The sequence below is a fragment of the Anopheles stephensi genome, chromosome 3, assembly GCF_013141755.1.
Source record: "Anopheles stephensi strain Indian chromosome 3, UCI_ANSTEP_V1.0, whole genome shotgun sequence".
Classification (NCBI taxonomy): Eukaryota; Metazoa; Arthropoda; class Insecta; order Diptera; family Culicidae; genus Anopheles; species Anopheles stephensi.
Window position 1 is genome coordinate 41,597,009 of NC_050203.1, and position 15,786 is coordinate 41,612,794.

General features: G+C 43.6%; 2 protein-coding genes across 6 annotated transcripts in view; one reads left to right on the forward strand and one right to left on the reverse strand.

Moving 5' to 3' along the window:
* The window catches only part of LOC118512292 (protein furry), a 41,363-nt gene that overhangs the window by 15,887 nt on the left and 9,690 nt on the right, over nt 1-15,786 (forward strand). For all 5 annotated transcript variants that reach the window (XM_036056514.1, XM_036056515.1, XM_036056518.1 and 2 more), the window contains 15 exons: nt 191-358; nt 779-1,436; nt 2,083-2,193; nt 2,536-2,690; nt 4,874-5,034; nt 10,227-10,346; nt 10,437-10,570; nt 10,706-10,804; nt 11,026-11,157; nt 11,430-11,598; nt 11,806-11,908; nt 12,531-12,984; nt 13,117-14,916; nt 15,063-15,509; nt 15,615-15,689. In XM_036056514.1, the coding sequence (XP_035912407.1) occupies nt 191-358; nt 779-1,436; nt 2,083-2,193; nt 2,536-2,690; nt 4,874-5,034; nt 10,227-10,346; nt 10,437-10,570; nt 10,706-10,804; nt 11,026-11,157; nt 11,430-11,598; nt 11,806-11,908; nt 12,531-12,984; nt 13,117-14,916; nt 15,063-15,509; nt 15,615-15,689 (4,786 nt within the window). The remainder of the gene's footprint in view (nt 1-190; nt 359-778; nt 1,437-2,082; nt 2,194-2,535; nt 2,691-4,873; nt 5,035-10,226; nt 10,347-10,436; nt 10,571-10,705; nt 10,805-11,025; nt 11,158-11,429; nt 11,599-11,805; nt 11,909-12,530; nt 12,985-13,116; nt 14,917-15,062; nt 15,510-15,614; nt 15,690-15,786) is intronic.
* LOC118512296 (antigen 5 like allergen Cul n 1-like) lies at nt 5,147-8,605 on the reverse strand. Its single transcript, XM_036056525.1, has 3 exons — nt 7,300-8,605; nt 6,462-6,703; nt 5,147-6,353 (listed from the first exon to the last, which is right to left on the reverse strand). Exons 1-3 carry the CDS (start codon nt 7,600-7,602, stop codon nt 6,056-6,058), a joined length of 843 nt encoding a protein of 280 aa, XP_035912418.1. The 5' UTR covers nt 7,603-8,605; the 3' UTR covers nt 5,147-6,055.

Sequence of the window (15,786 nt, forward strand, 5' to 3'; positions counted from 1 at the left end):
GTTACTACATTCACTCTATAGTGCGTTATACTTTGTTCGGTTTTTACCTTAGCTGCTTGTAGCATGGTAATGGTTGTACATAGCATTGAACGTGTTGTGTGGGCCGTCGTTTTCATCGTGCGTTCATTTTTTATTTTCTCTTCCCTTCTGGCGTGCTCCACGATATCATGGCCAATGGATGTTCTTGCAGCTCCTCTCCGGACTCGCTGTCGGCGGATCGTAGCGACAAGTCCAGCGGGACAACTGCCTCACCCGTGGCACTTTACAAGCTAGTGATACCGTTGCTACGCTGTGAAGTCGTCGATATACGAGATGCGGCCGTTAATGCACTGGGGATGATAAACCATGACGCGCTCAAGTAAGTAAAACGTATACGTAAAAATGTTTGTTGCCGTTGATACGTTTTCCCTTGGCACCTTGGCTGGTGCTGGTGTTATCAGGTGTAAAAGAAAAACCGTTGTCCAAGTGTGAAGAAGGGACCTATGGTTTGGCATTAATTATTTATTTAAAGATATTTTCATTTGTACTAATTTAGTTTTATATGAGTATAAAAACATTTTAAAAAATTCCATTTTTTACTCAACAAAATCGGATATTTACCCCTATATGAATCTATGGATTCCCATTCTACGTTCTGTTAGAAGATGGCTGTTCGAATCCAATGTGTGTGGTTCGATTTGATTATTCATTTGATTTTTTTTCGCACTTTGATTAATATTTCTCGTTTCATTCTCATTTTCATTTCCCCCATCGTGTATTTCGCTCGTCATTACAACAGGGACCTGATGGAAGAACTAGTCGTATACATCCGTGAAGCCATCGATCGCAAGCAAGAGAATATGAGGCGCCGCCGACGCCGCGATGCATTGCGGTTGCAACTGGTGCGCGTGCTTGAGAAGATTGCGGAGAATGGCACGTTCGGCATTAGCCAATTTGTGCTGGAACGCGAAACGATGTCACTGCATCCGACTTTTGTCGAGTACATCGACGGTGCCCGGCTGTACCTGGAGACGGAAACGGATGGCAAGGATAGCAGCAGCATGCGTGAGGTGAAGACGCACTTCTGCGACTTTATACGCAAGATGATAAAAAACTTTTCGCTCGAATCGTGCGGCACGCTGCTGTCCCGCGAGCTCAAACGGAACCTTGTCAATCTATTTGTCGGGTGGAGCGGTACTGCATATGCGCTTCCATTTGCCCATGGACATCATGGTTCTTCGCACCATCACGGCAGCCATCATGGTGTTGGCGGTGGCGGTAGCGGAGGTGGCAGCATTGGCGGAATCGGCAGTGGAGTTAGTGGCATCGGAAGTGGCACTATCGGTGCGAGTGTGTGGGGCAGTTCGTCCACCACAAGCGGTATCGGTTCGGCGGGCAATACGTCCGCCGGCACTATTGCAGCGGAAGAGGAAAAATTGCAATTTAGCGCATTACAGGTGAGTAATTTCAAGCAATAAACATTAAAATAAATATATATACATTGAACACGTTTTTGGAAGAGATAAACCAACGATCAAAGAATAATACCTGTGAGGTTATTAGAGTACTGCTTGGTTAGGTATTTTTTATGCTTTTTTTCCATGAGTCCTGAGTTGTTTTACCAGAAAAAGGGTCAGGTTTATGTTCAATGTTCATAATTGAAATGTGGAATTTATCGTTATTTAGAATATGAATTCATTGTAATCTATAATCCGATTTTTGTGCAATCCTTTTCCACGAGAAGTATATTCAAAACCACGCAAAATTCTGCGAACGGGAATGCATATGTATGAGCGTGCGTGTTATCGGAAAACTACAGCTGGCTAATTCAGCTCGCTTCGCGTAAGCCGAACGCAGAATGAATAAATTTAAATAAAATGAAAAACGATACGTGAAGCAAACATCATTTTCGTGGCTATTTTTACACTGCCAGCTAGTCTAGTGGTGGTCTGTGCAGAATTGAAATGGAAATTGCATTTCCATTAAAAGTTGGTGTACATGTGGTAGCGGTTGGAAGAGCCTCGATGTAATCATACGGTGTTTATTGGTTACCCTTGTACTATGATATCTCTCTCTCTCTCTCTCTCTCTCTTCTCGTTACAGGCAATGTCAGCTGTTCTATGCTGTGGTCCGTGTTTCGATCCTGGTCATTTGGCGGAAGATGGTGCAATTTACAGTTGGTTGGACATGCTAATGACTTCCAAAGACGAAAAGGTAAGCACGTACACGCTATGATAGCAACAGGTGGAAAGGTTAATGTGTAACAGTACCCGTTGGTGTTGTGGGTAAATGATTCACTGACAATCATGTATTCTCCCTGTTGTACCAGTTTTACGGTGGTGATAATTGACTATAGACTTGACATTTAATTGTCTTTCAAATAAACAATAAAACCTGTACCATATAGGAACAAGCGTGGGGGAAATACATTTTGTGATGTGTTTTGTGTGATGGATTGTTTATGTAATTTTTAAAATTAACAAATGATATTAAGTCAAATCCTTTAGATTGTCAATTGATTAAATCCTGCGTATTGTTATTTGATTTCTGTTTCAGATTTATGAGTTGGCCAAGGAGACGGTCGTATTACTGCTTGAATCCAATCCCGATATAGGACAGCTTCTCGAATGGGTCATCGATCGCTGCTATACGGCTTCTCCGCGTGAAGCAGATGCTTGTTTCTTGGCATTGGCTGTTATCTTCAGTGCAAGGTACGGATTTCGCTTATTTTAGAGATATATTTAAATTTCTTAAAATCTTTAAAGTTTAAAGTTGTCCTCAAAAAGTTTTTACATGTAAATTCTATAGAATGCCAGTAAGGACATTCAAATTTGTTCTACATCCATTTGTGTTCCGTTAATTTATTTTAAAGAAATAAGTTTTCTTGTGCACCTCGGCCTAATCCATTCCTGGTACGAATTTATCGCTGTGTGCTTCGCTTAAAAACACAGTCAGTTCTTTAATTATTGTAAAAGCCTTGCTCGCCTTGTCATCATTCCTCGATTGAATGCTTTCCATCCAAATGTTGACACCAGTAAACACTCGCGCAAAGTGACCACTGAGAGGAAATTATTTGCTAATGAGTTTGCCATAGATCACTTTATTTCTGCTGCCGTGGCATACTGTCAATTAGAGCTAGGGACAACCGTAGCGCGTTAGCCTAGCCTTTTTACAGCAGCTGGCAGAAGATGGACGATATAAAACGTCCAACGGCCAATTTAATGTTTACGGCCATCGTAAAGCTTTTGCCACGCCGTCCGTTGCCATTTCGAGCGCTGTAACTGCGATATTTTTGCTCTTGGTGTCACTAGAGCGATGCTCTTTTCAATTATCGTTGAGATTGTGTTAAGTTTAGTGTTCGATTTAGTACGATGATCAACAAGTTAAACCGACAATTGGGAATTCAACATTGGGAAGCAAGCATGCTGGTTTATGAAAAAAATCTCTTTTTTTATTGGTGTCTTGAATTTGCATCCTTAATCATGTCGGCAGTCTTTTTTATATTCTTTAGGAATAGTCTGCTATTTCGACAGTTCTTGGACCAACGTTTCTTAACTCCCTCTGTTTGGTTCTACTCTTAGCTGGACATTTAGTCCTTCGAGCAGACTGACGGTTTGTTCGAGATTTCATACTTGATTCTACCTTACGAAAGACACCGTGGCCATTACAATTATTAATTGATAAAAAAACGACGTACCTTGCACATGCCAGTCTGTACATTTATGGGAAAATCAAATCCCAGTCGCTAGAGAGGATAGACCAAGAGTGATAAGGGAAAACATGTTTGTGTCTATTCCTTAATTGACTTTGATTTATCCGACACTGCAGGCGATTGCGTCACAGACGCCGATATTCGCGACGCGCTTTTATGGATAAAAAAGAAACGTGTGCGTTGTCCCGTAAGCCGTAAGGATGGACCGAATGATGCACCAATTCGTAAATGGTGCTGCCTTTACAAAAGGGCGACCCTACAATATTGGGGCAGTATATTGAGCAACAACGGAAGCGGAATCACTTGCTACACATAACAGCTTGCGGCGTCGCAACCCGGAGCATTTTATGCGCTCTCAAGTTCCTTATCAATTTCCGGTTTTTATGACCGTCGTGAGTTTGCAAAATTCGTGCAGATGGGCAGACGAACCTATTTCGCTTTACGACCCATCAACCATTTCCGTTGGCTTCCGTTGGCGGGCGGGGTTAGTTGAGGAAGGACCTGCCAGTGGGACCACATCCCACCCGGTGGGTAGCGTTGATGTGAGAAGAATACATGGAGGAATACGGTTCGCTTGTATTCTGCACGTTCGATAGAATTCTTTGTCAATGGGGAAAAACTGAAATGCTCACAATTTTCCGAAAAGGTATCCCATTGAAGGCAATATAACACATTTGAGGCACCCGCAAAAATGCATGCACACAATCAGCATATTGGTGGCATACTACACCCGAGATGAGTGTGGCCTAAAGTTTATGATAATTCTAGGAATCGAGCGACAAGTTGATGGGTTTTCTATGCTGTATACTTATCCTTAGTCTTGAGAATGAATCTACAAATAGATACAGCATGTTTGTAAACTGAAGTATATTGTGTGTCAATGGTTAACTTAGGAGAGCTTCCCGCTGGTAGAGGCAACAATGGCGCTAGTCTTCAGTACGGTAGGACCGAGGTTCAAATCCCATCCGGACCGTTCCCCGTAGTGAAGACTGACTATCCAACAATGTGGTTTCGTTAAGCCTAGTAAGCCAGAAATTGCAGGCATGAAATGGTTTCCAATTTAACAATACAGGTCCTGTACCTGTAAAGTATAACTCTTAAAATTAGTTGAATTCAATCGAAAACAAAACTTTAAATTTTAAATCATAAATTAAACCAGTAAACAAACATTGATTATTACAGAGAATATCCCTGCGACCACTACACATCTGTGATCAACGTAACGCTGCTGATGACCGGCTGTCCTAGAGTGGAGGTACACTCGACGGCTCTGCAGCTATTGCAGATATTGGATAAACGTTTCTTCGGTAATGTTGGACCCTTACACAACGAGAGTGACCGAGGTAAGTGATGCTCATTTTTCCAGAAAATTATAACCCAAAAGATGCTACATTGTTTAACAATGCGATTCGGTATTTTGTCGATCAAACGTACAGGAAACAGAAAATGTATGAATTGGATGGAAATATTCTTGAACTTCCCAAAACTTTTCAGTGTGTAGTTGGGGCCACAGGTCACCGATTGCACCTGCAGTGTAAATGCCGGTGATTTATTATTGATTCCCGGTTTGATTTCTCCCTGAGCGCCGAAACCTTAGGAATATGAAATGCTCAAATTAATTTCATAAGCAAGCGAGCATTGTAGTGATTCATGTTGTCGAAGCCTTTATGAACGGCCAAAAGCTTTGATTAATGTACGGACCACATTGAAATCGAAGGTACGATTAGGGAATTTATACCTTTAGAATTATGCTGTTGATGGTTGATTAATGGTTCAAGAAACAAGCAAAATAACAAGGTTTGATTACTTGGGAATTAGAGCTGTGTGTGATTTCGTTCAGATATATAGTATTTCACTTACTAAAATTTTTGTATAACATTAGCATTTATGTTATACATTTCTATAATTATAGTTCTTGCTATGAGCTTCATCACTGCAATAATTTACGCATTTCAAGTTGGTTTCGAGAAGCAGATTTAGGTGTTTTGCTTAATCTTGAATTTAAATTTGGAAGAAGGGTTTTATGTGCTTTTAAATTCATGCTATGGAATGAAGTAGATCTTGTTCTTCTAATTTGTTTTGGTATTCATCTGCCTCTATGGTATTACAACCACCGATAAACCTTATCAGCATGTCATTTCTAGGGTTGTATAGAAAATTCTGTATTCGGCAAAGTGGTTTGGAAAGGATTTAATGCCAATACATATATCAATACCAATATTTCACCAAATAGTGGTGTGCGCGTAGTACTTTCGTTACACTAGCAGCTACAGTATCAGCTTGAAATTGGAAATAAAGGCTATAGAAAGCGTGGGTTTTTAACAAACAATTATAACAAGGAAAACTGTTATCAATTTCTAAGAATCAGATAACATCATCCTTCCAATCGATGACCGTCGAGTATGGTTCATGAACGCTGCACAAACAAGGGTACTGTTTGCTGTGGTGTGACTGGCACATGGCTGCTGCCTTTTTCCCCGCGGTATATGTCGCTCGGTTCTTCAGATTGATAAAGGAGTAATTGCAGACGAAGTAATACGCTCGGCATTCCTCACCAGTTTCGGTATAGTAGTCCTTCAAACGAACGCCGTAGGAAATCATCGCACAACCGACGAAATAAACGTTATCGTTTACCAGCAGCGTGAAGTGGCCGATTGGTTTGCTTTGTTTTTGAAGACACAACACAAGAACATTAAGACGGTCGTATAAACATAACATTAAGACAGGGACGGTTGCAATCGTTCAGGCGTTCGGTACTGCATACACCTACCTGAGGGTGTAATTAGGATATTTGGCCAACATGTCGCTCTTTGTGTCCCAGTACTCGTTGAACCAAGCGTACATCGAACTGTTGACTACCTCGGTAACCGAAAGCGTCCGTCCGCAGACCGTGCGTTTGGCGATATTTTGACCGGCGTAGTGATAGTGTTCCGTGCTACGGCATTGGTCGTGTCCGTAGGTGCAATTTTTTACATTACACTCTGCCAATGTTTGCAAATCTTTATCCATACGCTGCAAAGAGATGAGTATTTGTGCATGTAGAAATGAGAGAGACTAATAAAATGGTAAAGTTCTTTTCGGGGCGGTCCGGAGACCTAGGCAGCAATCACACGGCAGGACCGGAGTTCAAATCCCATCCTGACCGCCTCCCCGTACGCAGGGCTGACTACTTTGCTACGGATAAGAATCATGTCACAGAAAGCCCGAAATGGCAGGCCGAGACCTCTCGAGGTTGTAGTGCCAAGGAAGAAGAAGAAGGTTCCGTTAAGAATTAAATGGCGTATTTCACAAGAGTAAAAAAAATCAATAAACTGTAACAAAAAGTTCCTGTAACGTTATTGATAACGAATTGTCTCGAATGTGAGGAAAGCTTTTATCTCGTAAATCATTGCGTCTACTGTCTCTGGTAGTTCCATGGAATCCAATTCACAGAATCCTCTTGAACGAAATCGGTAAAATAAAACCCCTCAAAGGTTAAATTAATGTTAAATTGATTCTATAGTTCTGATGGATGCAATTCGTAATGGCTGTAATGGTTTGAGTCTTTGATTCAATGAAACACAACACGCAACCAGCCTTTCCCCTTTCAGCCACAGGATATATCTTACCAACTGAACCATTCGAACGGCCGGGACAAAGAAGTTTATAAAGCCGCAAGCAAACAAATGTCGCAGATGGTTGTGTATGTGCAGTATAAACTGTGCATCCTTCTTGGAGAACTTGTGCAGCGTGGCACTTTTGCCACTGCAGCCGGGCCCGTACGATTCGTTGAATCTGCATCCACAGCCAATATTGCGTTTTCCCGTGGGACAATAATTTTTGTCGCAATAGTCGTAGGGCGAATGGTTTAGTGCTGTCACACCGAAATGGCATACAATCGCAAAGAATGACACCAAAGCTAACCACCGCATGCTTCCAGTTACCGCAGGAATAGCCTAGTATTACACTTTTATGTTTTGCCAAACATTCGCCAAACAGCGCGTACTTTGAAACGCTTCAATTCGCGGGAAACTGTACCGCTCACTGGAACAGCTTCGTACTGAATGTGTTGTCCAGTTTTTCAAAGCGCTACACTTAATGTGTATGGGGAATTGCGGCGTCCGATGCGTTTTATTTTCGATTCGTGAGAAGCAGAAGAAAAGAACCTTTCCTAGTTGTCGCCCAGTTCATGCAAGGGTTTCATATTTATCCCATTGCTCGTTTCGTCTTCGAATGGGATTTTCATTGCCAAATCGTTGTCGACAGACAGTTGGCAGGGAGAAACACGTGGGGAATCGTAAATCTATCTGTTGCTCCCCTTTTACGACCGTACTGTTGGTTGGTACGCGTGACCGTTGGAGATGTCGGAGAGTTTAGAGTAAGGTTTTCGACCGATCGGTATCGTACCGGTTGAGGCTCAAATCCCTGATGTAGTTAAGTTATTTGTCTAGCAGCGCACGGTATGCACGGTTCATAAATATGTATGGTGTATTATTGTTTAGTTTACCGATTACTTGCAGTGGATAGTTTATTGATGAGAACGGACTGGAAATAGCATACCTTCCGTGTTATCTACGCTGTACCGTATGATGGTGTGGTCGTTATGGTCAGAATATTTTTCAATATTAAGAACATAGTGGTTGAATAAGGGCATCTGACATGAATCTCTATCATCAGCATACACGATAAAGAAGCGCTCTTAACGATTGTATTGAACCAATGAATATTGCATTACATTAAGCACATGTGCATTTGCTTTTAATTCGCTGCATCTCACCATCATAGGGCGGTAGCGTTCTAAGAATTTTCATCCAATCCATCCAATAAAAGTGGCACCTGATGTGGTACCGGGACAGTGGTTGCAAATTCGAGCTTAATGAATGCATAAATTAATTGGGTTTTGCAGGCAAAACACATTTTCAATAAAATAAAATGTACGATCAATTAAATACCGCAATTGTTGTATAATCGGTTTTAATTATATATGCTTTGAGCAGATGCTACAAAAAAAAAACAAAATGGCTTACACTGCCATTGCGTATGACACATCCAATAAATCGAGAGAGCTAATATGTGTCAAACGTACACGAGTATGTGTGACAATACTCGGAGTACGAGTTATTATTACTTTGCGAATTATGATGAAGAGTTATTCAGTTCAGCTAGCGTAGTATAACACGTCATCTATCAGGACGCGTCTATTGGATGAATAATGTATGTAGCGTAGCAACGCTGTGCGTGTCATCCTTCTTTTTTGTACGCGACGGAGCAAACGTGGCTTTAAATGGGTCGCATCGGATCGGGTTTAAATCCAGCATTAGCTTTAAATAATGTAGTACCGAGCATTATGCTGACAGTATCTTTTCAAATCGTCAATGTCAGTCGTTTTGGACTTTATGTGTCAGGCGTATTTCTGTAGCTTGTCACGTGTAATGTCTGTGCATAGTCTGCAGTAACTGAGTGCAATTATGATGGTAATGGTGTATGACGTTTTGTGTTGTTGCTTAACCTTATCTTCGCAATGAAAAAGAAACCTTTGAATAAACCTTTGTTTGTTTCGACACAAGAATTGAAGCTGTATGGATTGGTTTCACTATAACACTTTATTTGCTGGTGTGGCGCGTAACCCGATAGATATGGTTAGCAACTGATCTTCTCGATGGTTAGAACACAACTTTGGCACAACTCTAATGTAAGAACGAGAACGACAACTGGCTAATTAGGGTTGCAGTCCCTTTTATACTGTTGCGTCCAGCAAAAAGCGCTCCTCAGTTAGTACGCGTTTCGGATTTTCTACAGGTTTTAGTAATTCGAATGCGTGGTAATATGTTAGTACAATATTTACTGGCTCGAATTTAAAATCAGCGGCGTTCATTCGCTGCGTGTAGAAAGAGGCTCATCTCGGCGCGCGCCGAGTTTTTATCCATCATCCAGCCTCCGTTCAATCACCCTTCACTCCCGCTGCTGATGATAGTTCATTTTTGAGACTGTCTCTCCTGGAGCGAATTCGCCTTGTTTCGCCTGTGTTGTGTCCGCAGCTTAAGGATGGATTCGCTCCGCTCCGGTGTCAACACGACGTGGACCGTTTCGTACGCGACATGTATCCCTTTTGGAATAGCGAAATTGTTCAAGGAGTGCAATAGAGACCGTAATGCAAAGAAGGGCCAGCATGACTAGTTACGCACCCTGACCTATGCGTACACAGCCCAATTCTCGCGAATTGTTTACGATCGGTCCGGGTAATCTTTTGTTCTTCCTTGCATCCGGCCTTCCTATATGTATGTGGTAAGGGTAAGGATATTTGCAGATCGGATGTTATGATAGAGTGAGTGGAACCGAGGAAATCGAGAAGAAGGACTATATGGAACTTTCCAGGCGGTTGGTTGGATTAAGGGTGTAAAAGGAGAATGGGAGTGAAAAGAGAAACCTATGCAGTTAAAGATATACATAAACCTTAACAGTTTAGTTTGATATTACTATTAAAAAAATCTTAATTCATCGCTTTGTAAACTTTTGACATTAAATAAAAGAATCTTTTGTTAACTTTCGCTTTCAGAACCAGATAAAATTGGAACATTGGATGCGGTACTGAGCGGAGCGTACTGTCGTTCCCAGATGTATCTGTCCCGTCAGATAGCGCGCCTCCGTCCCGAACTAACCATGTCGATGTTTTCTGGTCAGTAATCAATTTAACAGAAATCAAACTAGTGTTCTTGTCAGTAATGGTTTTGTGTCAAATCGGCTGATTTTTTTTATACAATTTCAGAGATAACGTATCGATTTCAAACAGCAAGAGCTGAGGCACGAGCATTACTATTACAGTGCTTGTTACCATGGTTGGAAAATGTGGAACTTGTGGCATCAAGCGTTCCGCCAGCAACTCCACTATCCTACATTATGGTAAATATGTTTGTGAAGTTTTATACTTGTGCATGTGTCTTGCCTCAATTAAGTGGAATTTGAATAAAATGTAGAGCATATTTTTCCATAATAGTATTTTATAGTAAACTTTGCTGTGTCCTTTTCTTTCTACAGTACTATCCCGATTCCGGTACTAGGGGTCGCCGTGAAGGGTCTGGCTCGACTGAGGCAACAGAAATGATTCTGAACAACCTCTTTTACATTACAGCTAAGGTAAGTGAAACTAAGAACTGATTTTCATCGTTTGTCTGCCGTGAGTTTAAAAAAAAATGTTTTATGTTGATTGAAAGAACATTTAGTTTTATTCAAATATCAATGTGCAATATTCGAAACATGTTTGATAGCAGATTGATTCGATTGATAACCACATCACGATCTGCTTATTAATTGTGTGCTATTTGCAATTTATTTCATTCATCTATTAAAAACAAAAGTTTGCTGATTCACATCCGTACATCGAAGAGCTATGGGGTACTTTGTGTCAATTTTGGCCCAACAACCTTAAGGTCATACTGCGCTACTTGCTCATCATATCTGGAATGGCGCCAAACGAGCTGCTGGCCAATGTAAGTATATTCTTTTTCCTATTCTGGGGTTTCTTATTTCCATTTTCCCGCTTTAAGAACGCTTTTTTCTTAAGACTTGATGAGGGTTGACAATGTGTGCCGATTAATGGAGGCGCCTGGTTCTTTACATTGCTAACGAAGTAATGTTTGTAAAGGACGGAGTAGCGCGCACAATTAATTTGCTTTCTCTTTTTCTTTGTTTTTTTTCGTTCTCTCTCTCTCTCTCTCTCTGTTTCACTCTAAACTCCCATCGTGTTTTTTTTTTCATTCAGGCGAAACGGGTTGCATTATATTTGGCGCGTTCATGCACCAACAGGCTGCTGGACGAGCTGATGAGCGAACTGCAAACGGTGGAAACCCTGAACTGTTTAATTGAGCGCACGGAAACGCCTCCGTTTTACCGCTTAACGAGCATGAGAAAAGCATCCAGCCACTCAGATGGTAAGTCCTGAACGGTACTTAATTAGAAGAAGCTGGTGCATTGCCGTAAAATGTCGATGTGATTGACGGTCAGTCCGCTGGTCCGCTAGCACCGTCTCAGAAGAAGAAATGAGAAAAGACCTTTGATTAAAAAAAATCTGGAACTGCTTCAATTGGTGAACCTTGTGCTGAAAAAAGAACAAACATTTCCATTATTCTGTCCTGCAGGTCCTGCATCCGGCAACAATGATCCGAAGGTGCAGGATGTGGACGTGGAAAAGGGAACTATCCACACGAAGCGTCACAGCGGAGAAGATCCAATAAAATCAGGGTAAGTTATTCTTTGGCATTAGCCATCGAACAACATTTACAATAATATACTTTAATATTGTGGTTGGAGTATATGCTGGCAGTTTTAGCTGGACCTCTACTAGAACATGTGGAATTTCTGGGTCACGCATACATTTTAAAACGGCATGGAAAATTGAATGCGTTTGAAAATAGAAATGGAGTAATTGCATTTGTTTTTATTTTTTCTTGGATAAACAACCCTCAACGAATTCCACTTCGGGTTGAAATTTTGGAAACAATTCTTGTTAAATACTCAAAACGAAGGTTGAGATTATTTTTTTTTCACACAAAAGAAATAACCTTGAACAGTCATCATAATGGCTTGGCTTGATGATCACAATTACAGGCACATAGTTTATGAGGAAGCATATCGATACACTGAGCGACACGCCGCATAAGGGGTTGAACAGGGCTGTGGGTTTCTAATTAAAATCCATTCATTTTGAATCGTTTACTGAATCGTTGAACTGCTGCCAGTGATAGCCACCAACGTACAGAGCAGCAGCAAGGAATCTCAATTAACTGTACGTATTGTTTACTTATTGCTGTGTCGTTATATGTATGGTCATCTGCATGTTCGCGGCTCGCGGCACGCTCCGTAGCACGTGCAAATCGGACAGTGCACTGCGGACGTTCGCCAACGCTTACCGTCCGCCCCGTGGCAGCGATAAGATACGCACTGCATCCGGACCGTGCGTGCTGCCCCGGCACGAGGACGTAATGATGATGATGAACGAACCGGAAATGAACCAGGAGGATAATTTCGTGCAAATACGCACCGAACAACCGACCGCGCCCCATCCGCTTCCGATGCCCGAGTACGGCGGATACTTTGCCCCGCTTACCGAGTTTTTGCCGGACACGAACATTCCCATCAGCGGTTTCCATCGATGCAATGTGGCGGTCATGCTGTTGACGGATATCGTTGTCGACGGCATTCCCGGCCTGGACTGGACGCTGCACGTTCCGCTGATGCTGCACATTCTGTTTCTCGGGCTGGATCATACGCGCCGAATCGTGCGGGATCATTGCAAGAAACTGTTGTTGAACTTGCTGGTAAGTAACGTAATGTTAATATTAATTGTGCATAAACCGGTCTTTAAAATGCATCGTTGCTGTTATGCTTTAACAAACGTTTTATTTGCTTTGCGTCGTCGGACATGTGTGTGTGCGTGTATGGGTGTGCAGATTGTGCTGGCAGAGCATAACGACCATCTGACGGTGGCAAAGATACTGTTGAACAGTGATACATCCAAGCTGCGGTTGGGTATCGTTGTACCGTCGCTTCCTGTAATCGATCACAACTTCACCGAACCCGACCAAGAGTTTGACAGCTATTTGTTCGGATTAAATGGTGGAACTGGGCAGCAGTCGATTCTATCGCCCGCCTCCAACCAACCAAACGAGGAAACGCCCGCTGTGCCGATGATCGTGACGGAGGAGAATGCGCCACCCCAGCCGGGACCCACCATGCCCACGGCGCACGTCATCAAGAGTTTGATCAAGTTCCTGTCGAATGAGAGCAGCCAACAGCAGCCGCTGTGGAACTACGAGGACATAACGGCGAAAGTTTGGAGCATAAAGTCGGCGGATCAGTTGCAGTGCTTCCTGCGACATATCGTGAAGGCGTTCACGGACAGCTATCCCCACGCCCGAATCCCGGAGCGCTGGGCACAGACCGCACTGCAGCTTGGGCTTAGCTGCTCGTCGCGCCACTATGCTGGGCGCAGTCTGCAAGTGTTCCGCTCGCTTAATGTACCAATCAATTCGCGCATGCTGTCTGACATTCTGTCGCGGTTGATCGAAACCGTAGCCGAGCAGGGTGAAGACATGCAGGGCTACGTAACGGAGCTGCTGCTAACGCTGGAAGCTGCCGTTGACAGCCTCGATTCCGACTTCCGGCCATTGGATGTGATGAAGGACATCTTCAAAAGCACACCGAATCTGAACAATAAGGAAGGCGTGATATCGGGCATGTACAGTGGCAGCAAGCGCTCTGGTGACGGTGGCATCGCTGGTGGATCACCTGGACAAAGTTTGCACAATGCGACGAGTGGCGGCCACACGCGCAGCACCAGCTACTCCATCTCGTACTGTTCGCGAAAGGCAGCGAACTCTCCGATCGACAAGCAGATTGAGTTGCGGAATAGAAATGCAGCGCTCGAAATTGAACGGAACGCGGCCAAGTTCGGAGCTGGACAAGCGTCCCTGTCGCGGTCGCGCAGTGCTCAAAGTCTTAAGCTGCTGGGCGATACGGCCACGCAGGATGATAAGATGACGATATTGGCCCAGCTGTTTTGGTTGGCCGTGTCGCTGCTGGAGAGTGATTATGAGCACGAATTTCTGCTAGCGCTACGGTTGCTGACGCGCGTTCTGCATCGGTTGCCACTGGATAGACCCGACGCCCGGGACAAGGTTGAAAAGCTTCAGCAGCAACTGAAGTGGTCGACGTATCCGGGGGTGCACGCACTACTGCTGAAAGGCTGCACACATTCCGGTACGTACGAGGCCTCGATAGCGCTGCTTTCGCAGCTGACGCCCCTGCTAAATCTGCCCGTGTGTGACCCGACGCAAAGCTGTGCCTTCCCAATGAACGTGATTGCGCTGCTGCCGTACATGCTGCTACACTACGAAGATGCTAACGAGATTTGCATCCGGAGCGCGGAAAACATTGCCCAGGTCGCGTCCGAAATGGGGCTAAAGCTGGAGAATCTGGGCACCGTCATGACGCTGTACAGCAGAAAGACGTTCAGCAAGGAGTCGTTCCAGTGGACCAAGTGTGTGGTGAAGTATCTGTACGATACGTACGCCCACATGGGTCTGCACATGCTGGCGTTCCTAACGGAGGTGCTGGAGAAGGGTTGGGTGCAGGTGCAGCTGCAGGTGCTGAGTGTGATTCACTGCATGCTGCACTATGTGGATCTGTCCGCCGTCACTGTGCAACCGATCGCTGGCGATATGCTGAGGATTATATCAAAGTATTTGGATGTGAGTACATTTCGCAATGGATTGTTTAGACCAAACCATTGTTCTAATTGCCTGACAGTCGTAAAGCTGTTTCGCCCATTACAAATCAACTATTTGCATTTTTATTTTTGTGTCGTATTATTGTTGCGTTTCGTATTCGTGTGCAGAGCCCCAATTGGAAGGAAGCGCTGAAGATACTGAAGTTCGTGGTGACGCGCAGCTCAAGCCTGCAAGTTGTTCCGCAATCGTCCGAAGGTGGTGGTGGTGGTGGTGGTGGTGGTTCATCGTTTGCAAATCTGCACGGCAGTTTTAGCGATTCGGAGGTATTCTGTAAGAAGGAGCTGGCCGGGCGCACAATGGAATTTTCGTTCGATGTGTCGCAAACACCTCTGATAGGGCGTAAGTTGCTGCTCAAATCCGATAACGAAACAGGCGCTGCTATTGGCGGTGGTGCCCAGATGGGTGGTAAAGCTTTCAATGGCTCGAGCAATGTGACCGGATCTGGTGCGCACTATGGGCATGCTGGAACACCGAACTCGCCACGCCGAAGTGCCAGTCTATCGCCGGCAGATACTGCACCACTAAGCGGCTGGAAACGGCCATGGATGTCACAGGTAAGTGCAGCTTGTTGCAACCTAGAATAAGCTTCATTGTTTCGAGTTCGAAGTTTCATACAAGCTAGTTTTAATGTATTTTTATCTTACCGCTATTGATTATAGGGACGTGTACGCGAGGGTTTGGTAAATCTGCTGACAACTTGCGGCCAGCGCGTCGGTCTGCCCAAGAGTCCTTCGGTGAGTGAATTTGTTTGGATTATACATTTTGTTTACTAAACTGATTCAATTTAGGTGAAAATATGTAAGACTCTGTGTGAGTGTTTTTTTGTGCCTT